General features: G+C 39.1%; 1 protein-coding gene across 13 annotated transcripts in view; it reads left to right on the plus strand.

The window, feature by feature from the left end:
- b3glctb (beta 3-glucosyltransferase b) overlaps nucleotides 1-22463 on the plus strand; it is a 29055-nt gene extending 6592 nt beyond the window's left edge. For 2 of the 13 annotated variants that reach the window (XM_063486891.1, XM_063486895.1), the window contains exons 5-17: nucleotides 3810-3839; nucleotides 4222-4298; nucleotides 4407-4518; nucleotides 4627-4763; nucleotides 5341-5404; nucleotides 5951-6067; nucleotides 6807-6876; nucleotides 9381-9494; nucleotides 13389-13488; nucleotides 19063-19182; nucleotides 19876-20056; nucleotides 20931-21085; nucleotides 21401-22463. In XM_063486891.1, coding sequence (XP_063342961.1) covers nucleotides 3810-3839; nucleotides 4222-4298; nucleotides 4407-4518; nucleotides 4627-4763; nucleotides 5341-5404; nucleotides 5951-6067; nucleotides 6807-6876; nucleotides 9381-9494; nucleotides 13389-13488; nucleotides 19063-19182; nucleotides 19876-20056; nucleotides 20931-21065 — 1257 coding nt within the window. In that variant the 3' untranslated portion in view covers nucleotides 21066-21085; nucleotides 21401-22463. Of the gene's footprint in view, nucleotides 1-3644; nucleotides 3731-3809; nucleotides 4299-4390; nucleotides 4519-4626; nucleotides 4764-5340; nucleotides 5405-5950; nucleotides 6068-6806; nucleotides 6877-9380; nucleotides 9495-13388; nucleotides 13489-19062; nucleotides 19183-19875; nucleotides 20057-20930; nucleotides 21086-21400 lie in introns of those variants that run through there. The other 11 variants (XM_063486892.1, XM_063486894.1, XM_063486900.1 and 8 more) reach the window with 11 other exon arrangements.
- Nucleotides 22464-24530: the final 2067 nt, after the last annotated feature.

The following is a 24530-nucleotide window of genomic DNA, read 5'->3' on the forward strand; positions in this document are numbered from 1 at the left end:
AAAATGCAGCTGCTTCTGAGTGAAAAACACAGTAATTTCGTTTTAAAGGAACCGATTCATAGCATCATGAGACATCAAAAAGAAATAAAATCCTCAAAATATTCATTCTCTGTCAAGTTTTTCCTAAATGTTGACATAAGAAACCCCTACAAAGGAGGGTTGTGCAACTTCTTCTGCTATCTATGACATCTAGCTAAATCTCTTGCTGTAAAGGGCATCTCTGATCTGCTGGCTTTGTGTCATGGTGCAGCTGCTGTGATGGGCTGATTGAGAGGAGCAGACACACTCTTCATAGAAAAGATCACCCCTAACCTGACCGTCATTCACATGGTGTCAGTACCATTATTTACATACAGGTTAGATGCTGTAGTACACGTTATAGAACCAAACATTTAACACATTTATTTCACTAGCTGGGGCCACATACTCATTTAGGTTTGACAGCATTTCTAGTAGATAATGGCAGAATGGCTTTAGCATGAATTAAGGCTGTGGTTTGGGGAAACTCATGCTGAAGGTGGGGTCGTATGTAGACAGAGAACTGGAAAGAGCGGGTATAGTGGTGTGGTCCTGCTTCTGAAATTCAGATAAATTGTCTCCAATAAATCTCAATTTTGAAGGTTTGCTGTTGATTTCAGAGGTTTTTTTTTCCTCTGGAGTTTTGCAGATGTGGGTAAAAACAGCAGAGATGGATCAGAATCTGCTGTAGTGGAATAATTATTTAATATTTTTTTAATTGACAGCATTTTGTCCTTTTGTGCTGTTAAATATTGAAATTAAATGGCACAGCTGAGATCTAATTCTGTTATGTCAAACCATTTGTATTGTTAAAATTGCTCAACAATAATGATCATACTCAAAATGCAGACTTTTAAGTTATTTGATAACATGTAAATTGTCCATGTGAGTTTGTTACATAAGTACAATGTGAAATCTTAAATTTATTGAAATCTGATCAAATGAAATTGATTTGATTGGTGTGCATTCAGTTTATACTAAATATGTTTTCCTCAATGATTAATTATTTGAATAAATAAACCTTTTATTTTATGAATTTCATCTGCATTTTACTCAAAATTATTCCTTATATTTATGAGGGAGAATAATGGTACAATTGTTTCTGGGGTTAAAAAATTGCACCCAGTGTGTGTATACCTCATTTCTTGTTTTTTGGTCCTTGTCTTTTTTGCCCGCTGCCTTTTTCGATTGAATAATTGGATTTTGGACTTTTACTCTGCCTCGTAGTTCTTATTTGCTTTGTTTTAATTCACCAGAAAACAGCGCTTCAACTTACAAGTGTGAAAGTTCTTTCCTAAAACACACAGCCCACTTGTACGTGGAGCAACATGTCTGAGTGACCTTTATAACAGTTTTGGAAAAGTGTTGTGTCCTTTTTTAGTCAAGAGTGAAATGAGGAGGTGGTTAGCGCTGTCATATGCTCTTTCAGTCTGAAGCCAGCGTTGTATGATTGTACAAAATAAAGGAGAGAGGGAATCATCAAACCAAGCTTCGTAAATGGAACATCAGATAATGGCTTTATTCAATATACTGGCAAAGAACATCGGTGCAGTCGAACATAAATTTACACCGAGTGAAGCATTTTATTTTGGTCATAGGTCATGCGTAGGTGCATAAATCAATTTGCGCACTTGACGTAAATGTGATATTTGAGGCTTGCACACCTCTCTTGCTGCCAGACAGTTAAAGGCCTTTTAGTCTCCTGGTTCTGTAACAACATATGTAATGTAACGACGGGCTTAATCTCTGCACCAGCTTTCACTTCAGTTGACTGGTCCATACATCAGTTATTCCTCTCAATTGCTTCTTTACAACCAATTTAAATAGCTACATGAAAAAGACTTATGTCTGTACGAGTCCTCTATTTTCTAGTCTCATTCTGAGCTTGTAATCACCCAGACTATAGGCTCTATATGAAGTAGCACAAATCCCATTATACTGAAACCTGCTGCAGTTCACTTAGAGGGTGTTTGCAAGATATTTCTCAGTGAAGAAGAGTTCAGGAAACAAAGTTACTGAAGTAATGATTTTTAGGGGGGGAAAGCATTTTTTGTCTAAAAAGTGTTTTAATTATCAGAAATTAAGTGTTGATTATATGTCTGAATTTAAATGAAACCATACTAACTTTTTTTTATTTGAAAAATGGACGCAGATTAAATACTTAAGGATTAACTACATAATGTACTCTTGATGGCACTCTACCAAAGCTACAACAGATGTTAGGAGTTCAGTAAAATCAAAACCAGAACCAGTTTATGAATCTGAATAAGAAGCAGCTTCTTCTGGTTGTTGAAATTGACTTACATCACATGGTAGCTCCCCCAAATTCTCTACTATGGCTCTTTTGAAGCATGGAATAAAACTGGCAAATCCCATAAAGTGACTGTGATGTCCTAAACACTTATGGAAAGCCATTTTATTGCACTCAAAATCCTGTCAAAACCTATAAATGGAGCTTGCTGTTACCTCTCTTCAGGTCAAGTTCTGCCTCTTGTCATATTTCAGATGTCTGTGTTCCCAGATGGTGGAATTTGAGTTACATTTTAATGTCATGAAACATTTTGGCAGGCAGGACTCGGGAATGAGGGATAAAATAAAAGGCAGCTTTATTACTGAGCTTATGAAAACTGTGCACAAAATGCAAAAAACTCAAAATTAGCAAGATACACACAGGATAACGAGAGGCGAGGGAACAAGCGAGAGCCCAGCTGGGACTAATTACAGATGACAAGACAGGAAGTAGAATTAGGCACAAGATAAAAGAAGAAGAACAGACACCAGAATAAAAGAAGAAGAAACAGAATACCAGCTTGACACAAATACAGACGCAGGACGCAGAGAGACCAAACCGACACAAGGACACGGCTCTGGAAACAGAAAGGGATAACAAAAGATAAGACACATGGACTCAACCAGAGAAGAAGAACGTAGAATACAAACAGACTGCTGGAGGATATGATGATGACAAAGGAAAAATAGGAATCTTACAAACATTACAAAAGAGCCAAAGTAAGAAACAAATGAGACACAAAACAAAACCAAATCCTAACTCAAAAAATAACATTTAAGGTAAATATATCAGAGAAACATCCAAAAACGAATTTAATTTATTATAGTGGACTTCGTCCCCCTGGTGGACTCCAACAGAACTGCAGGGTAGGTCATTAGACCTTTTCCAATAAATAAATAAAAAGTTTAAATATCCATTCTGTAACAGAAGTTTGAAGTTGACATACAGTACGGATGAATCACTATGTTTTAAAGAAAAATGATAGCTAATATAACAAAGCAATGGGCTTCAACGTATTATTCTTGATTGTTTTAAATCTGCATTCATTAAAGTTTAGGTGTTTGAAATAGAAATTTAGTCCACATTTGCATTTATTAACACCTTTGAAGTTCTGGTGTTTTGCCTGTTTGTCTGTTGTAAGACTACGGTCATCATATGTATGTGAAATATGTTATATGATGTATTGGTACTATCCGTACTTGTCATGACCCGGTGCCTTTTCGGCTGACTCTGTATGGCTACAAGTGTTTTTGTTGTGGTTGCGTCTCTCTCTCCCCTCCAGCGCACTGCGCTCTACCGGGGCGGAGTCATGACGACTCCAGCCCCTGGCTCGGACACCTGCAAGCAATCATCTCGTCACCACGCTCACTTCTTAAGGCGGCTGCTGAGAGTGCTTCTTCGCTGGATTATTGTGTAACACTCGTCAGTGTCATTGCAAGTCTGAGCTGTTTCCCAAGTTTCTTTCGTGCTGCAACTTACCTGTTCTTCCTCCCTGTGCCAGATTTCTCGCCAGCCTGAGGACCGCCGTTTGGTGAGCTAAAAGCCGGAGTCCGAGCTAACCTGAGCTTCAGCGAAGGATTGTGTACATAGCCCGTTCCCTTCCCGTGCCTGTATTCCCCGGAGACCCTCTTCCTGTGCCCCCTCACTTGTATATATCCGCACTTGGTGTCTGTGTGTAAATAAATTGTGAACTTTAGTGACGGTCTGCCTCCGAGTCTCTCCTGAGCCTGACAGTACTAGTAAACTATGGGACATAGTGGGGACATAACAAATACTCAGGCAAACACATGCACAGATGCTTATGCAGAGAAACTGAAATCATCATAAATGAATCATTAAAATGCTTCTGTAGGGGTTCAGCACTGTGTTTTTCATGTGACTGCAGGATGATTCAGCTCTTATGTGTCATGCAGGGAGTTCCAGTGGTTGTTCTTCTCCATGAGCTGTCACAGTATGAAGGGGACTGGAGTATCCTCCCCGCACTTCCTCGGTGAGTGTTGAGCACTCAAATGAAGATGAGTAACTTATTAAAATTAAGTTGCATGCTAGTTTATTTAACCTTAATGGTTTGGTGTTGTTAAGCTGTCGATCTTCTCAGGCTCTTTGCCAAATATGGACATTCAGCTTCCTGGTTGTTCTTCATAGAGGAGGAAACCAAAGTCACGCTGTCTGCTCTGCTGGAGGTCCTCAACAGATATCCAGCTGAAGAGGTGACACACACACACACACACATACACAAGCACCTCAATAACAGTAGTGACTGTGTACTCGATTGCTATGAATAAAATGATGATCATGGTGATCTTTTTGCAATACAGGAGTGGTTTTTGGGCAAGCGTCTCCATGACAACGAGGCCTCCATCATCCACCACTATGCCTTCTCTGAGGACCCCAGTTCCTTCAGTTACCCTGACACCACAGCAGGCTGGGCTCTCAGTGCGCCGCTGCTCAAGAGGTGAGCGTGAAGATTAAAGTGAGTCACTGTGTTGCTCTCCTCTCTGCTTTTACACATTTAGCAGACCTTTATAAGCTTTCTAATAAGACATCTGTTAATTGTAAAGACTAAGCTAAATTCAGCCAATAAAAATAAGGACCTACAAGAGTGAGGGAGACAGTTTACAGTAACAAAAACAAAAAAATAAAAGATGAGAAAGAAAAGGTGCCGCTAAAAATAAATCTTTTAAAAAAGAAATGTTCCCAGAATAACTTTTAATGCAGCACTTATTTTTGCCCCACTGACAAAATCGTTATCAGCTGCAATCTTAACCATTACCTGTTGCTTCACTCACAGTGTAAAATACATCTTATATATTTTATATTAGGATTTGTTGCAGGCCCTTACTTTGTTCACCGTCTCTTTCTACCTTTAAAATCACCTACCCTTCAAGCTTGACTTCTGATTGGCTGCTTTCCTGCAAAATAATAACTGAGTAACTTTCAGTCATTGTTGTTAATTTCATTATACAATATGGGAAACTGCTCGTTTCATCTGTGCTTCCTTACCTTCTTTCTTCAACCTTCATGTGTTTCAGACTCACAGAGCGGATACGGTCTGAGAATCTTAAGTCAGATTTTACAATCGACCTGAAGCATGAGGTACTTTGTCACGTTCTTGGAGCTTTTAAATCAATTATAACGAAACAAAAACTGGTTCAGTTCAACTTTGTGCTTTTACAACTTCTGTGAAAATTGAAATCAGTGTCTTTCAGTCTACAAGCTCAGCTAAAGTACACTATAACAGCATTTCCTCCCCGTAGCTTTCGATCTGCAGCTTTGGTAGATCGTTCATTATTTTTCAACGCATCACTGGCGCAGTTAGCATTTACAGTCCTGTGAAAAACTTAAGTACACCCCTACTGCTTCCATAGGAATTAAGAGGGTAAGTAGCAACCAGGTGCAGCTGAAATGCACTTTATTTTATAATCATCAGCAAGTTTGAGCACCTCTAAAAAAGCAAACGTTTTGGTAGTTTGCTGCTCTTAGCTTAATATCTGAGACCAGACTGGAATTTATCTTTACTGTTTCCTTATTTAACATTTTCTTTCACGCCTTTTTACTTTTTTGTCAAGTTCACTAATTTGAATATAGTGACAAAACACTTTAACCTTTGAATTTGTCTTCATGCATGTTCTGTTTTTCTAGATTGCTTTGTTTATTTGGGAGGAAGGACATGGCCCAAAGCTGACAGCAGTTCCAGAGTTTTGCACAGAGCCGAGAGACGGCTGTGCTACCACGTTTACAACCTACCTGCCCGACTGCGTATGTAACAGCTTCACTCTGTCTAGTTATTCTAGATATAACTTGCATTTCAGTTCTTCTCATTTTGTGTGAACTTTGGTGTAAAACCAAATCTATTATGAGAGCTACCTGTAGATTTTTTTTTCTAAGTCAACAATAGTTATTTTTGACTCACATATGCGGCAAGACTGTGTTTTATTATCGCTAACATCTTGGAAATAATACGTAACGTTCATTGTTTACTCACCAAACTCAATGAAATCGTGAGATATTCTTATTTAGTTTAAATTGTCGAATATGAGCACAGGAAAAACTGGCTAAACGTGTTAGACCTTTTTCCAGTGTGCAGTAATCCATCACTTTAAGTCACAACAAATTACAGCTGAGCTGTCCATATTAGTTAGACTGAAGTCAGCCCTTTATGCCACTGCCAAAGTCTGCTGTACGGGAATGCAAACAGAAAAGTTCTGTGAGCAAGTGAGCTGATTTAATCTGAAGGTTCAATGGAAATCAAGTGCACAGCTATCTGCAATGAATGCTTTAAAAACAATTTGAACAGATCGAGTATAAATATCTGCTACATGATTTTTATACATCTGAAACATAAGACGAGTCGAGCATATGCAATATTATGTAGACATTACATGTATTGCTGATATGAAACACATATTCTGAAACACGTTTGTTTACCCATTGATGGCTACAGTGCTTTTTTTCCCCATTGAAGGCAGACGCTTTTTCTCTTTCTCTCTTATTTTAGGGGGATCCAGTGTCGAAGAATGATGTATTTGTTGCTGTGAAAACTTGCCAAAAGTTCCACTCAGATCGAGGTGTGTGTACAATTTCAGACAAATTAACAATACTTTGTTCTGCAGAGCTGTAAGTAGGTATCAAGATCCATCATTTCAGTAAGCACATCGATACTAATTCAAAATTTGTTAATCTAAATTAATTATTTAACATTCAATACATTTGGTTATCTAAAATATATCTTCTAGCTACAGCTCTAGCCATCTCAAATAATAGAAAGTGCCTTAAAGTATAAGTATACTTAAATATACCTCTGGCGTAAATGTGCCTGTCAACGAATTGTCATGTAAAAAAAGCACATTGTGTTTCAATTTTAAGGATTTACATATCAGTGAAACTAAAGAAAACATCTGGTCTTTTATAGGTTCTGCATGTCGCTCTCTGTGTCTTTATGTATTTATCATTTATTTATTTAATGCTTCCATCAAATTAAAAGGGTAAAGTGCTGATAATCAAATGCGCTTGATTAACTGAAGTATGAGAGACTCTATAAAAGCAGAACTGAGGCAGGCTTCAGTTAACATGTTCAGTCTTTTTATAATTGTACTACTGTTAACTTTAACAAGTACGGCTTGTGCAGAATTGCCAGGAGGAGGCTGTTTTTTCTCTAAAAAGAACATGGTGCTATGACTTAGGTTTGCAAAGTGGCATCTGAACAAACCACAAGACTTATAGAACAGTAGGCCTCATTCATTAATCTGCATGGGATCGTTCTTATTCTTACCTTGTTCACAAGAAATGTGTTTGCATAAAGATTCACTAACAGATTCATTACATGTGCGCAGTGGCCAATTTTGTTCTTACCACACTGCACGTGTTGCAGGATGGAACTGCAGGCTTCTGTTTGTTGCCCACAATCTGCATACCGTATGCTTAACACCATGTAATAGAGATTGAGTCCCAAAAGGTTGATTCTGTTCATCTGGACGTAGCGTTTTCAGTGGGAGAAACGTTTCGTCACTCACCCACTGAATGAACAATGGGCTGGGAGTTCCTTGATCATTAATATGGAAATTGTCATGAACATTGGTCAATAGCCACTGATCAATGGCCATGAGTATCATTCACAAAGAGTTGGGGCATGGCTGCAATGACAGCGTTGTAAGGTGGCGAAAGATTTAGCCTTAGGCCTCCTCCTCGATTCAGGGATGGTCTTTCACTTTTCACGTAACAGCCCATCGTTCATTCAGTGGTGCTGGTTTCAGTTATTGTGCAAATGTACTGTTTATAAGGTTGGGGAAACCTGCAGTCAGCTGAGACTAAAGAAGTCACTTGGATGAGTGACGAAACGTTTCTCCCACTGAAAACGCTACATCATCAACTACGAATCAGCCTTTTGGGAATTGCTCACCTGGATAATTGAGTATGCATCAAGACAATAGAGACTGAGGTGTAAGTAAAGAGACTGGCTTGCCAAACTAAGGTAAAAAAAAAACATGAGAGTTTCCTGAAGAAACTTAAATAAAAGTGTCGGAGAAGGAAGCGCAGGAATCCACAGGAGTTATGACGGGTTTAAACAAATAAGTAAATTAAGGAGGAAAAAAAACCTGAGCGATGCTCTGGCTGAATATCGATACACTCGCTGTGGTAATATGTGGCTCGTAAAATACGAACAGGTTTGTGTGCGTATGCACTGGTTATAAATTAGGCCCACTGAGCTGACAGTAAACTTCTCTGTATACCCAAACACTCTAGAGTCAGATGTTGTGTCCAACAAATAAAGTTTTACTGCCTGAAAATTAAATAAGTGGGAACAGTGGAGCAAAAATCACCCACAACAATCTCAGAATCTTTTAAAGTCATACAGCAAAATTTAAATTATAGTTACTAAAAGTGCTTCTACAAGTCATAGAATCACGATTTGTACATAGTTTCTCTTTTAGTTTAGTTTTTGTGTTTATGTCTTATTCACCTGAAGTTCTCTTTTATTAAGTTTGAGACCAGGCAAAGATCGGATTATTTTTTTATTTATTTTTTCATCGTGTTCTGAGATTTAAAACATTAAAAGAGAGAATACTTTTTTTAATGACTGTACTTCATTGCCTTTAATAATTATACTTTTACAACATTTTGTCCACTGTGATCATTTTAAAAACAAGTGATTGAGACACACAGGAATAATAACAATGCAACTCAGATATAACAATATATTTCAATATATTACAGTTTTTGTATTTGTAATAATTTGTGCAATTATCCAAAGCACTGATGCTCTGTACAAGTGAATAATTAGTGGATGTATTTCAGAATAAATTAAGGTAAGAAGAGTCCCACTTACCATGGATCACTTTTAAGTCTATATTTTAATTTGTAGTTATTACTTTGTAGGTTTTTTGTGTCATGTGTAAAGACTAAAGACTATAAATGATAGTCTATTAATTAAATAGAAGCTTTGCCTGCCATCAATCAGTGCTTCACTAGTCATAGCTACTGTATATATATCTGTTTGTATGTGTCTACAGCTCAGTGGTAAAGGCTTAATGTTGTTGCAGGTTCGGTTATCTTTCCCCATTCATTTCCACAGTACCAGTGGTGAAGGCGACCTGGGAGAAAGATGCTGGGTTTTTAGAGTATTATAGCGATGTTACTGATGCTTCCATACCAACAGTCAGTTTGGGAGTGCCCAATACTGAGAGGGGTAAGTTCATCAGCAGCAGCAATTTTTACTGATAACTGCTGGATACAGATCAGAATATTCAATTACATGTTATTCATACAGCATCAATTCACAACAGTCACCTCAAGGAGGTTTATATTGTAAGGTAAAGAGCCTACAATATTAGAACGAAACCCCAACAATCATGTGATGGCCTTTGAGAGCAAGCACTTGGTAAGGGCAGGAAGGAAAAACACATTTATACAATGTGCTCACTGAAGGATATTTCCTGGTCAAAGTTACTCCCAAGTACTTCAAAGTGTTAATGAAGGCCAAGGTGATGCCATCTTTTCTCACCAGGTGTTCCAGACTCTTCCATGCCCACAGTCTACTGTTAGTGGTATAATAACAAAGTGGAAGTGACTGGGACGCAGCCATGAAGTGTTAGACTGTGTAAAGCCACAGAGTGAGGTCAGTGGATGCTGAGGCGCATAGTGAGCAGAGGTCACCAACTTTCTGCAGAGTCAATCACTCAGACCTCCAAACTTCATGTGGCCTTCAGATTAACTCAAGAACAGTGCATAGAGAGCTTTATAGAATGGGTTTCCATGGCAGCTACATCCAGTCGTGTTCAAAATAATAGCAGTGTATTTAAAACATGAGTAAAGCTCAAAATCCGAAAAATATTTTTTATTTCCATTCATTGGGAACACTGCACATTATATTTAACATCAAAACACGAAGGAAAAGTATCAATATTTCAATTACTTAGCACAAAATGAAGGAAAACATGATATTGGGCTGTTCAAAAAATAGCAGTGTCTGCCTTTTTTATTACAAACTCAAATATGTACACGACAAACTGAAAAAACATTAAGATTTAGCATTCCTGTGAATCACTAAACTAATATTTAGTTGTATAACCACTGTTTTCGAGAACTGCTTCATATCTGTGCTGCATGGAGTCGACCAACTTCTGGCACCTGTAAAGAGGTATGCCAGCCCAGGATGATTTCACAACCTTCCACATTTCCTCTGCATTTCTTGGTTTTGCCTCAGAAAAAGCATTTTTGATGTCACCCCACAAGTTGTCTATTGGATTAAGAGTGTACTGTGGCTTGAATTCAGTGTTTGGGGGTCGTCTGACACGCTGTATGCGGCCCTGTCAAATGTTTTAGTACGACTTTGCTAAGCTACGAAGCCGCACCACTTGATGGATTGTCGGACCATTACCGCTATCGTAGGCAGGAGCCTCGCGGAGTGATACGTACTGTGCTTCAACATAATATTACCGTATTGTGTGTGTATAAGCTCTTTTTAGGTTTTGTGGATATTATACATGGTTATGCTGAGGATATGTCGGCCAATTTCCACTGGAAATGCCTTTTGGTTAAACTGTCAGCAAGGAATTTGCATTTGCACTCTTAAATTTTTATGTAACTTTAATGCACATAAAAAACAGCTGCTTGTTTAAGTGAAAATACATTGATTTTTTTTTTTTGCACTAATAAAGTTGTGGAGTTGTGAAGTATTTTGTCTAGTGTCAATTATATCGTCAGTTATATCGTTATCGCAAATTTTCAAATGTTTATCGTGATAAATATTTTTGGTCATATCGCCCTGCTCTCCTCTGATCTTCCTGGAGCTGATCATTGACTGAGTCTTTGCCCTCCTGACTATTGTTCATTCCTTTCAGATGGTAGTCTTCAGTTTTCTTCCACGTCTCTCTGGTTTGGCTTTGCATTTTAAAGCACTGGAGATCATTTTAGCTGAGCAGCCTATCATTTTCTGCACTTCTTTATATGTTTTCCCCTCTCCAATCAACGTTTTGATTAAAGCATGGTGTTCTTCTGAACAATGTCTGGCACGACCCATCTTTCTCAGGTTTTCAGAGAGAATTGCATGTACAACACGTGCTGGCTTCATGCTTAAATAAGTTCCATGTGAATGACACCTGTTTCTTCACATAATGAATGACCTCACTGATTGGACTCCTCACTGCTATTATTTTGAACATGCCCCTTTCACTTAATTATTTAATTACACAGACTCAGGTGCATTCATATCATGAATGTTGGGTCTGTTGGTCTCTCTGACTCTACTACACCTACTGGTAAATTATTTGCCATGTAATAATACGATTTCTACCAAAAACACGGGGCGATCATGGCTCAAGAGTTACCAGTTCGTCTTGTAATCAGAAGGTTGCCGGTTCGAGCCCCGGCTCGGACAGTCTAGGTCGTTGTGTCCTTGGGCAAGACACTTCACCCGTTGCCTACTGGTGGTGGTCATAGGGCCCGGTGGCGCCAGTGTCCGGCAGCCTCGCCTCTGTCAGTGCGCCCCAGGGTGGCTGTGACTACAACGTAGCTTGCCATCACCAGTGTGTGAATGGGTGGATGACTGAACGTGTAAAGCGCTTTGGAGTCCTTAGGGACTAGTAAAGCGCTATACAAATACAGGCTATTTACCATAACACTGATTAATCTGGTTAGTCACATTGGACTGCTATTATTTTGAACACAACTGTACATCACTAAAAGTCCAATAAACAAACTTTTAAACTTTGTGAGAAGCCTTCCCAGAAGAGTTAAAGCTGTTATATCTGCAAAGGGTGGGCCGGCATCATAGGCCCTATGGATTAAGAATGGGATGTCAAGTTCATATGCATGTGACAGCAGACAAGCAAATATAATAGCAATATAGTGTATGGATCTGGCTTTTGGGTTTTAGGACTCCTCGTTTACATGAACACATTGGAATCTATCAGATAGCTATGAATCTATGTTGTGTTCTAATCTCTGTGGTCACATATTGTGGCCATTGGTATTGAATGCTGCACTGAGGTCTAACAGCAAAAGCACAGAGATGTGTCCACTGTCAGAGGTCAGATGAAGATCATTTGTAGCTTAAAATTGGAGGGAAGAGTAGTATGATTGTGTAGACACTCCAAAATATGCATTATTAAAATCATCACCAAACTAGCTACATGACTATAAGAAATTCCGAGTTGGCGATAAGCCCAAAATGCACTTTGTTTAGTACTATTTAAGCTGAGAAATCTGGCTAACATTGTGCCTGCTTTATATTGGCATTTATGCAAGTGTCGTTTGATCATGCTCAGTGAAAAACAGAACACATTTGGGAATAATGGAGCACAATGTTGCCCTGAGCTGCTGGCATAAAAGCTGCAAGTGTTAAAGTTAATGAAGAAGAACTAGAAGGAGAATTTAAAGCTCTTGGTCCCTGGCTCACCTCTGCACCGCTGGCCAATCACAGGATGTAATAGCTCCTTTCCTGAGGACTGAAGTGTCGAGCTCCATAATTCCTGTCCTTACACATTTGAAGTGCACCACAGTCAGTGTATGAACAGACAAATCAAAAGACAGTCTGATTTAATCAGTTAACTGGCTGTTAGCGGTGAAAAGAAGTGTGTATGTCACCTAATCTTTGTCATAATAGGTGCTCGAGCAAAAAATACTAAACAGAGCTTCTGTGAAAAAGGCACAGACGCCAGTTTTATCTCTCTGATGATATCACTCTTGTCTGAGATGCCCCTTTGTGCTTTACTTGAAGTCCATACACATGGAAGGGAGTTGCACATCCATCTATTCCTCATATCTATGCTTTCTCCTCTTACACTTTGTCCACAACCTTTTCTTGGCTCTACTTTGTCATTTCACACATGCAGGTGCTTTTGCTCATTCTTCCTTTTTCCCTTCTAGTAAAGTGTTGTTCTCCCCATTGTTTATCATTTTGTAAACATTTTCTTCCATTTTATTGAAACACAACATTAACAAGTGCACTAAGAGAGGACAGCTCCCCCAAAGGTCGTGACCTTGACATGATTATCAACAAAAATAAATCAGCTCAAGCTGTTATTGAATGTGATGTTTAATCTTTTTCACATTTTCTTCTGTATATTTTATTCCCCTGAAGGACACTGTGGGAAGACGTTTGCCATCTTGAGGCGGTTTTTAAGCAAAGCTGTGCCGAAAGCCAATTGGCTGCTCATCGTTGATGATGATACTCTCATCAGGTAAGCTGGAAAATATTTTTTCTCTTTATTTAACACACAAAAATGAATAGTTTTAAGTTTAACCACACATTGATATATTACAGTACAATGTTATGAATAAAATAAAAAGCTACAGCAAGTCAGTCAGTAACTATAATCATGAAAGTGTTTTATAAAAAGGTTTATAATGTGCTTTTTCATTCTAATTTGCATATTAAATATGAAATGCAAAAAAAAAAAGAAAGAAGTATTGTAGTGAAGTTTTGCAAAAAAGTCCCCAATGCTAATCTTGTGTATCCTTCTATCCTGAACATGGCCACACTTTCTAATGTTTCAGTTCAACTGTTTTTAGTATCATTTACTCTGGTGTATAAAATCAAACATGTAGCCATGCACACTGGATTTGAGCGTAATGCCTTAAAATAGGATGCCACAGTTGAAAGAACAAAACAGTGTGGGGCATTTCTTGCCTCTTAGGTAATCCACAATCAACTGTAAATACTATTATTGCAAAATGGAAGTAATCAGGAACCACAGTAGCTCAGCCGTAAAGTAGCAGAAACCACATAAAGTTACAGCGCAGACTCATCGAACGTTGTGGTCTCCAACACTTAATAACTGCAGAGCTCCAAACATCCTCTAGCATGAGCAAAAAACTGGCCCAGTACTTTTTTGTATTTATAGTGTATATGTAGACCAGGGGTCGGCAACCATAGGCACGTGGAAGGGTTAACTGATGGCATGACCATAGCTGGACTGGCCATCGGCCCACCGGGTGATTTTTCGTTTTTATGGGCCGATGATTTATTTATTTATTTTTTTTGTAACGGTATAAACAATGAAAGGTGGTGGATTGGCCAGATGCTGGCCGGTGTGTAAAAATAACTCAGCTGTTTGGTATGGCGTAGCTTCCACAGATTCAGTAACATTAGCAAGTGGTGGAGGCCAGCAGGTGGATGAGGGAAAGGGGAGGCAAGAGGAGAGACCCGAGGTGGGGCCGGTTCGAGTATCAGGTGAACTGAACTTCAGGTAAGAAGTTATGACCTGCAGTCTATCTGGATCAGATATAAACCAAGTTTAGGTGCAGTTTATTTTCGTTGTGCTGACTTTTTACCGTCAGTTACAATAACTTGTACTGCGTACTAGCTAGCATGATGGAGTTTATATACAGCTGGGTGGGTGCTATGATGTTACTGATAGTGAACTTTATTTTATTCATAAGGTTAGTTAGTAGAGTTGCCAACCGTCCCGTAAAAAGACGGAATCGTCCCGCATTCAGAGAAAATATTATGCGTTTCGTATTGAGCTGAGAAGGAACAGTTTGTCCCGTACTTCAGCTAGAATGGAAAAAGACACAAAGCTGGAGTTATTCTGTCTTTACGCTGCAGCTGCCTCTTCTTCTCTCATTCTCTCCCCCTCCCTCTCCTGTTGCTGCTTCAATCATGAAACTGATCAATGATCAGCTGATCGGCTTTTCTGACGCAAGTCCCGTCTCTCTTGTTTATTTATCGCCCACTTTGTGCCAGAAAGAGGAAACCAGCAGATGTCGCGCTAAACAACAGCAGCACGTTTAAACTTGATCAGCTGTTGCTAGAATTTATTTAATATTAATTTCTAGTATCAGCTGATGTTTGCTGGAGCCACAGCTGTAAAAGCTGCTGGTCATGATGTCGGTTTGGATATGTGGTGAGAGGGAAACATGAAGATGAAACCAGGAGATGTCCTTACTGAATCATCAGAGCTGAACAGGTGATGGAGAAACAGGTTTACCTTTTACGTGACATGAATGAGTTGAAGGGAAGTTATGAACTGTTTCTGAGAGACAAATAACACCAGGATCCTTTTCTATGTAGCTGACAGCTGGTAACTGTGCAGGGGCGGGTCTAGCAAAGTTTTGCCAGGGGGCCAGGTAGGGCATTAACAGGGAAAAGGGGGCACAAAGAAATACTTTCTTATTCTCATTTAAAATGTCTGGCTGTTATTAAATAATTATCTGAAGCTTACAACCAAAGTTTTTATCTGATGTAAAATGTATAGAAATCATACATATACCAACAAGACAGTGTACATCACTGTCACAGCAGTGTTTGTTTTCATTCAAAGGCTTTATGGCTTTAATACCTGGGGGGCTGGTCTCTAGTCAAAATGCCCGGGCCAATTTTTTTGTCCCAGTCCAGCCCTGGGCACGACACGCAGTGAATTAATCTGAGAAGGTGCATTAAAAAATAAATGGCCGCGCCAGCGGTGCACATCGCAGATTAGCTCGCATAGACACATTGGTTGTGCCGCTTCTTAATGACGGTATCTTAGCTAACAACCCCAACTACCAGATTCAACTTGTAATTGGCTAAAAATAACTTAGCCTACTGGTGAGAGGGACGTTGTTAGCTTTCCACATTTTGACTCTTCAAATGCTTCGGGAGCTGTCCGCTCAGCACAGCATCAGCACCACGGAAATACATGGATACACCCGTAGACTCGAGACAGAATTCACAATGCGTTTTTGGGACTTTCAGGTGTATGGACCAATGTTTTCTTTTCTGATCAAACCAGAAAGCTTTAAAGAGCAGCTGGATTTGTCTCGCATTAACTGGCTGAGTTAATGCCAGTTAATGTAACATCGAAGCACCCGGAATCCATAGCTGTGCTCCATGAACGGAGCTTGCATTTTCACCTGCTGGACATCACTACCTGACAAGTTTAACTGTCTTCAGAACATTGCAGAGGCCTTATTGACAGTATTTGGCTCTACATATCTGTGTGAGCAGGTTTTCTCTCACATGAAGAGTGTCCTCAGGAGACCTGTGTCTCTGAGTGGAGACCAGAGATCACACTTACATGTGTATTAACAGACATGCCATGTTGGCTCAGTTTATTTTTCTTATCATTGTTGTGAGGAGACCATAAATAGCATTTGCATTTTCTGTTATTGATATACCTTTATTAGTCCCACAAGGGGAAATTTCATGTTAAGGCTGCCGACCTATTGCTTGAGGGGGTAGGGACAAATAAGTAAATACTTCTGCCTACTCCTTTTCAAACAAATAATGGAATAATATTTTGTAATGATTGTGAAGGCACATGTTTGAAATGTTTGAAATAAAAATGAACTGAACTGAACCTATTGCACGCAATGGCGGCGCCATCTTACCCTCCGACCATACATACATTACACAAAAACATCACATGGGGAAGACAGGTCAGAGAGGTCTGACAATAGAAAATGCACCACATGAGGAAAGATAAGGAGAAAAAAATAACTCCCCCCAGACTGAGCTCCAATAGGGAGATCAGTTTGAGAACAGAAAAAAAACACCTCTGCACATAGCACATGAAAAAACTCTTAATACACAACAATAAACAGGGGTGGGTAAGGGGTGAGAGACAGCCGATGTGGACAGCACATCCAGGCCTGCAGCCTATGCGCTGGTCTCCTTGATCCACCGTCAGCATCGGAAGAGAATAAGCGTTGAAGGCGTTTGGAGGGGGGAGGGGGGATGAGTGTATGTCTGCATGTGTATATATATGTCTGTGTGCGTGTGTGTGTATGTGTCCAGAGTTCAGCTGAGACAGTGTCCTTCGCCCTGCCAGGCTAAGTAAACAGTCTTCCAGCCAACCCAGGTGGCCTTGCATAGAATGGGAAGAACAGTCTAAACACAGTCGTTATCAAGGTGTTGTTGTTTAGCTCCAGCCTTGAGCCCACAGCTGGCGCCAAAGGGGTATCCGCATGAAGTGATGGTGGTTTTTACTTTAGTGCGAACAACTCATATGAATTTCAAAGCTGTTCTAACAGTCCGACACTGGTCTCTCAATCTCCTGTTGGAGAGCCGTGAGCTTCTCCATGATGTTATCAAACTTACGCTCCGTGATGTTGTCATTCTTGTGCTCAAAGAGCTGATTTCTGAGAACTCACGACCGCAGTGCGCTTCTCCAAGATGTGATCTAATTTGCGCTCAGTGGTGTTATTCCGAGCGAGCCCCTCCAAGATGTAATCCAGTTTGCACTCAGAGGTCTTATTCTGAGTATTCACGCTTCTCCAAGATCTTATCCGTGCTGCACTCAATGAGCCCATTTTGAGAACTCACGCCTCGTCCCATCGTTTCAGTCCCAGCAGGCAGCCTTGTGGGGGTTTGAACAGCCGGTTCCGCTTCCTTAATTCTTCGATAAGCCAGGGCCAAGCCAGCTCCAATCAGCAAGAACCCTGTTATCATGGTTCCGAATAGGTAGATATCTTCAGCACTCAGGCTCACCCAAGCCCAAACTTCTTGTTGAGAAAAGCGTGTCAATTGCATTCAGGGACCAGTTGATCAAATCCATAATTCTCTTTTAGGTTTTAGAGAACAGACTGTGAGAGAGTGTTCCAGGGAAAAGTAATACAAAAAACACGAGACTAGACAAGGACACAAGAGGCTAAGCAGGGAAGCTAAGGGAGAGGAGGAGGAGGAGAGGAGAAAAGTGCGACTGCCTTCGTCAAGAGCAAGAGCAGAAACTGTTGTACAGTTCATTTGCTGTTATGGATAAAAAGTGTATTTTTTTTGTTTCAAAATAGCTGATAACTATTCGCTGATAGCTGCCAACATCTGCGAACAAATATAATTCTATAAAGTGGTTCTATATAATGTGTAACTGTTAATATAGAGCGTTATTAAATTTATTGCTAATGCAATCAAATGGCACACTGACTTCTGAGGAAATTTTAGATGGCACTCGTCATCAGAAAGGTTGCCGACCCCTGATGTAAACTGTAGCATAGCAAACATTTCTGTTTGGGTTGCTGCCTTTCAATCTATCCTTATATCATAATGTTGTTACTTGTTGTTACTAAGATTAACTTCCATGTGACAGATGGAACGAGTCACAAGGGGGAAACATGTAAACAAGAGGAGGAGACGAGACACAACAACATTACTGAAACACATGAAGGGCGAGGGGGGAAGACAAGGGGAATCTAATAAACAATGAACTATAACTGAGCAACCTAGGAGCTTAAGATAACTAAATGAACTCAAACATAAACCAGAAACCATCAAAATATATATAAACTCAAAACACAGGGTCAAACGACCCAGGACCGTGACACACGATTACCTGTAAATTAAAATAAACTAGATTATTTGTTAATCCTATAAATTACTTTCATATTTATACTCACTGACTGCACTGGGTTACATTATTTGGCTTAAATGCAACAATGCAATATTTTAATTGGACAAAATGAAACTTTTTTTTACAATATATTTAAATCTGTGTTTTGAAATACTGCAGAGTCTGGTGTCTTATGTAGAGCACCAGGTTTTAAAAGTCACACTTTGACCTAACCATGACTGCTTCAACAACAATTAGAAAGTTGGGTTTTTTTGTAATGTTACATTTTGTTAATAATATTATTTATTTAAAAATTATAATTGTAGAATACAATAATTTTGTATTATTTTAGGATCTTTACTTTACATCAATAAAGTGCCCTGAAGTGACTTGAACTGAGTAACTCTATACTCACTCACCCTGATGTTTTTACTTTACTTACTGGTCTATTGTAGGCATGTAGGTACTATGTATGCTATGCAAACTTTCTGTCTCTTGGTCCACCAACAGTTTACCCCGGTTGAGACAGTTGCTGCGTTGCTATGACCCAAAGGAAGCAATGAGCCTGGGGGAAAGATATGGCTATGGCTTGATCCAGAAGGGATACAGCTACACCACCGGAGGAGGAGGGTGAGGCTGTTGGGTCAGATGATATTTTTGGGTTGTCGGTGTTAATGATTGTTGAGCCAAAACATGCAAAACCTTGTGTGAAAATTTGAACATTACTGATTTTTCTTTATTTAACCTTAGAGGCAATAGTTGTACCTTAGCTATTACATAGCTAGCATCAGATACAGGCAAGGCATGGCAATACAGACATCAAGGCCCATATTAGCTGGAACCAGTAATTTCTTTCTGTTACATTGTACTTCTCCGTTGGCTTTGGTCTCAATTTGCATTAAAAGAGCCAGACCATAGTAAAAGGGAGTTAAAGCTGTTAGGCTGTGTGAGGATTTACCAGTGTTGCAATAAAGCAAAAATAAATGTTGCAGTACAAACTCTATGCTTCTTACACGGGGTTTGTCCCAAAACTTTTGGCTTTCCTTGCAGTTTTCATGCCAGCTTTGAATTAAATACTGATAATAATATAACCACATTCTTCAGTGCATCATGTGATCCAGTCAAATGTTTTTTGCACATTTGTTCTTGTTGAAAATCTTTAACTGATGTCTAAAATAAAAATAGTTTTTGGAGGGGTTAATGTATACATACCTAATATGCCTACATAGTAAGAACACAACAGAGGGAGCACTACATGAATCTAACAGTGACTCGTGCATTTAGTTTTCTTGTTTTTACACACTGAACACTGTGTGTGTGAAGGATGGTGCTCAGCAGGACGGCGGTGTCCAGGCTGCTTTCCAGTAGTTGTGGTTGCTACAGCGATGATGCTCCTGATGACATGGTGCTGGGCAGGTGCTTTACTACCCTCGGTGTTCCCATTACACACAGCCCACTATTCCACCAGGTAGAGAGCAACGCACACGCACGTGTTCTTGTCACGGTAAAACGCTCTCTAGATGACGTGGTTTTTATTATTTTTTTGAGAGTTGTAAAAACTTCCTGGGAAACAAGCAATGCATAAATTAATTTGGTGTGTTTAAGCAGGTCAGCTGACCACAGAAAATGTATGACAGATGTAAAGCATGAAGTTTTAATTAAACAGTAAATATTTGCTTGACTTAAATAGGAATTGTTCTTTTAAGAGCATTCTAATAGAAACTATCAGCTGCTTATGAACTTAAAATCTCTTGTAATGTTTTCATTTACTGTAGCAACAAGGGATTTAATATGGCTGTTTAGTAAAAATAAATCCAAAGTGCTAAAGTTTAAGACGTGTGGGTAGGGGAATAGACGGAAGAGCCTTTCAAACCATTTCTGTCTTTGTTTTCTTGCTTTTGCAAAGCCACTCACACCTTGATTAAATGCACAGAGACGCCACTTAAATGAGCCCAAATTGCCCCAAGTGTTAATGGAGACATTAACCTTTACTTAGGACCAGATGATGCGCTGCGCGATACTCGCTTCCTGTTTGCGTTGTTTAAATGAAGGTCAATTAGAGAGACACAGAGAATGCCATGTGGTTCTGCTTTCCTAACAGAGTGCTGAACCTCGCAACCCGAGAGAAACAATCTTTTTGCCACATAGAAAAATAATTGAGACATTAATCATTTTGTCCCAGAAGCTTGCAGCTTTTTAATTAAACTGGTGGGGCTTTTTGAATTTTATTCTTGTGTTTTCTGCCTGTTAATTATACTTTATCTTATGATTATGTGTTTACTGCTGGCTCTTTGAGATAATACAGATATCCTTGTTCTGTGGATAGGCGGGCGGGGCACACGCACAGACAGACAAACTGCTTTTCCTTGATATTCCAGGCCCGACCAGATGACTACTCCGAGGAAATGATCTCCACGCAGCGCGCCATCTCCTTCCACAAGCACTGGAATGTAGATCCTGTGACTGTCTACAGATACTGGCTGCAGGACACACGACCACGAGATGAACTGTAGAAACTGTGTTTATGCAGTGAGTATGTATCGTGGACAAGATGTCAAATTTTCAAAGAAAAAAAAAACCAGTAACCACTGTTAAGGTTGCTGTAACATTCAGATAATGTGGGGAATTTGCCACATTTGTTTTGACATTGGTGTGTAGATTTGTCAGATCTGAATAAACAGATCTGACAAATCACACCGCTGGATTTGGCTACAAATGCTCCGTAGCTCATTACACACACTGGTCCTGAATACACAAGGAGTAAAATAATACTATTTTACCTCAGACACAAAGCTAGTCGCTGCTTTGGATCATTCAACTCATTGAAATTATTTCTCTGCCTCCGCAGTCTCAACTCTGCCAAAAAGAGCTCGAAATGTACGAAAGTGGTGGTGATACAGCTTCAACTCCTGGATCAAACCATGAAAGTCTCCCTGCTGCTGCCTTCTTGTAAGACGTGGATTGAAATTCTCAGTCTCTTCCTTTTCTTGTTTAGAAAAGGGCCGGCTCATCATCACTTGATGTTGACTTCTGTTTTTCACTGTACGTGTTTTTTGTAGGACAAATTTTCCGCAAAAACACAACACATTCAACATGTTATATACATTACGCAACACGTTTGGATCTGAACATTTTTGCATTGTTTTTTTGTGTGTAATGGACTTCAGACTAAAAGTCTGATGAATGCGCTTTGTGATGATGGTAAAGTGAGGAGGAATTTGCCCAAAATGAGATGTTTTGCAGAATTAGGACCCAGAGTAAGACAAAGTAAACAAACAAAATATTAATAGGTCACAAGCAGGTTGATCAAGTTACTTGAAAATAGTAATTAGTTACTAATTACTGATTACTTATTTTCAAAGGTAATTAGTTACTACTTAATTACTTTTAAGAAAACATAATAAAGCAATAGACCTTTCAGCCCAATTCTATTTTCCTGCATAATCCATCATATAAACTGTAATCAAATGAAAAAGTCTGTTTTTAAAACTTTTTTTATTAGCTTTAATCTTTTGACTTTATGCACATTGCATCAAACAAAAATTAAAATTATATGCAACAGTCTTTGACTTGAACAAATTTGTTTAACATTTAAAACTATTTTCTGCATATTCCAGCGTATAAAATAAAAATAATGTTTTGTGTTTAGGGGTTAGAATGAATGAATGAATAAATGTGAATAAATCTGAAAAAGGAGGAGGTTCAGTTGAAGTAAGCAGAACTTTATTTTTGATGTGTGAACAGCAGCACTGTGTGAATGTGGGTCAGTTAAAGAATTGCCGTCAGAGGTGACGAGATGAATTAAAATGTAATGTTTCATCCATTTTGTGGAAATGTTGGTGTGTTAACTAAAAATCTGCCATGTCTTTAAATTAACTTTTGAGGTTTTTTTGGTATTGTTGAAATAAATCTTGAGGAACATTTAACAAAACCTTTTTATTTTTTCATTTATTTTGTATTTTCTTGCCTCATAACAGAGTAACATGTTTGCGTGTTGAGTTACTGATGTACATTAAGAATTGCTGTATTATCCAGATGTAGACTTGTGAAATAAACAGATCTTTATTTTTGGCAGCTAGTAAAAAAATCCAAACATGAAGACACACGAGAGGAGAAGAACTGAGTACCAACAATACAACATGACAAAGAACACAACAGATGGAGGATTTAAAAACACAAGAGTAATCAGAGATGGGAAAAAACAGGAAAACACAGGTGAAACTCACAAAAGGAGAGACTATCAAAATAAAACAGTAACTAACATCTAACAGAGAAACACAGACACTGGGAACACAGGAGGGCAGGAAATCTGAAACTCAGGGAATTAACATCATCTGTGATGACAAACTAATAAAACAACCAAACCCGAGAGGAAAATCATGGAAAACAAAATATAAACCAGAATATGAAACTAACCAACAAGAAGGAAAAACAATACATAACAATAAACAGAAATAAAATGTTGAACTCAAACCACAGAGTCCAAACCTGGCATTATGATAACTGCAGAATTGAACAGTTCTTTTTTCTGCTGGTAAGATTTGCTGGAAAACTAGATTTGGTTTTAAGATTCGAAGTGATTGCTCCTCTCAAGGTCATATAATGAAACTAAAGGTGTAAATAATACATGAATGAATGAATAAATAATGCAGTCATGCAAACAAAGCTATTATTCATAGTGTGGAGGCGGATTCAGTAGCCTGAGGGGAAAATTCCTTCAAAGCTTGTTGGTAAGATATAAAATATCCAAGTGACACGCTGGCTTTTTGTGACTTTTGTTCGGTGTCAAATTCGTAGCTCGTCTGAAATTCTTGTTTCTTTTGTCTGTCTCGCCATATATAAGTATTTGAGTATCATGCTGGGGGCACCGCTCCTGGATGATATTACAGCAAACTCATCATTTTCTCTGCCTGGGACTGTGTGCCGTTTATTTTTTCCTGGCTCATCACATGCTTGAGGCCAAAATCCCCTGAGAGGCAGCTTGGCGTCATGTCACTGTGACACTAATTTTTTAGAACAGGGTATTGAACTGCCACAGTGGGGGCTGTGTATCATGGTAGGCACTTATATTCAGCATGAATTCTTGCAGAAGTAATGAATTCATCACAGTGACATTATTCATCCGGGGAAAATTGGTTGATTTAGACACTGTTTCAGAGTCCTTTGCTCTCCTTGACTCCCAGAAGTTCCATTTCCAACATTAATATCCGGATTCGGCTGCGACAATGTCACACAGCTCATTTCCTGTCATTACGTTTGTCGCTGACTTCTAGGTGTCACGTGGGAAACTTCACACACTTCACTGTGTTCCCGTTGCACTTTCACACATGCGGACACTGATGCAGATTTCATAAACCCTTGGGTACGTTTAGTGATGCAGGTGAGACACAGCCTGCTCGGCAGCTCAAAAAGAAAAGCATGTGGGAAGTAGTCTAAGTCCAGTGGTTCACTATTTTTTTTTTTTTTTGAATTTCCATCAATAAACAGTAAATTACTTTCACTAAGCAAGCACTGATTATCACTGTTTTAAGTGGTTAATAAATCAGGTTTGTCCACAATTACTATGTTCTACCACACTGCAAGCGCAAACGTTATTTACCAAGTAACTGAGGCAGTTACTCCCCATGTCAATTTTATGAGCCCAGGAAACAGCTGTTAGCGTTGACCTTGACCTTTGTCCAAGTTGACTCTTGGACAAAGGTCAAGAAACCATATAGAGTAATATAGCATATGAAGGGTTCTACGGGGGCAACTGCCCCTTTGCTGTAGAGGCTTGCCCCCTAGCTGCCCCCCAACTTTTATGTCCTTAAAACATGTCCAAAATCTTAGGGTCCCCCTATATCAAATGTCGTCTACCGACAACAGACACATTTAGGTATAAATTATACCTAAAAACTGGCTTTTTTTTTTCTTAGAAGATATAATGGTACAATGAATAGTTTTAAAGTGTTTTTTCTGGATATTTTGTTGACTCCAAT

The sequence above is a fragment of the Pelmatolapia mariae genome, linkage group LG10_11, assembly GCF_036321145.2.
Source record: "Pelmatolapia mariae isolate MD_Pm_ZW linkage group LG10_11, Pm_UMD_F_2, whole genome shotgun sequence".
Taxonomy (NCBI): Eukaryota; Metazoa; Chordata; class Actinopteri; order Cichliformes; family Cichlidae; genus Pelmatolapia; species Pelmatolapia mariae.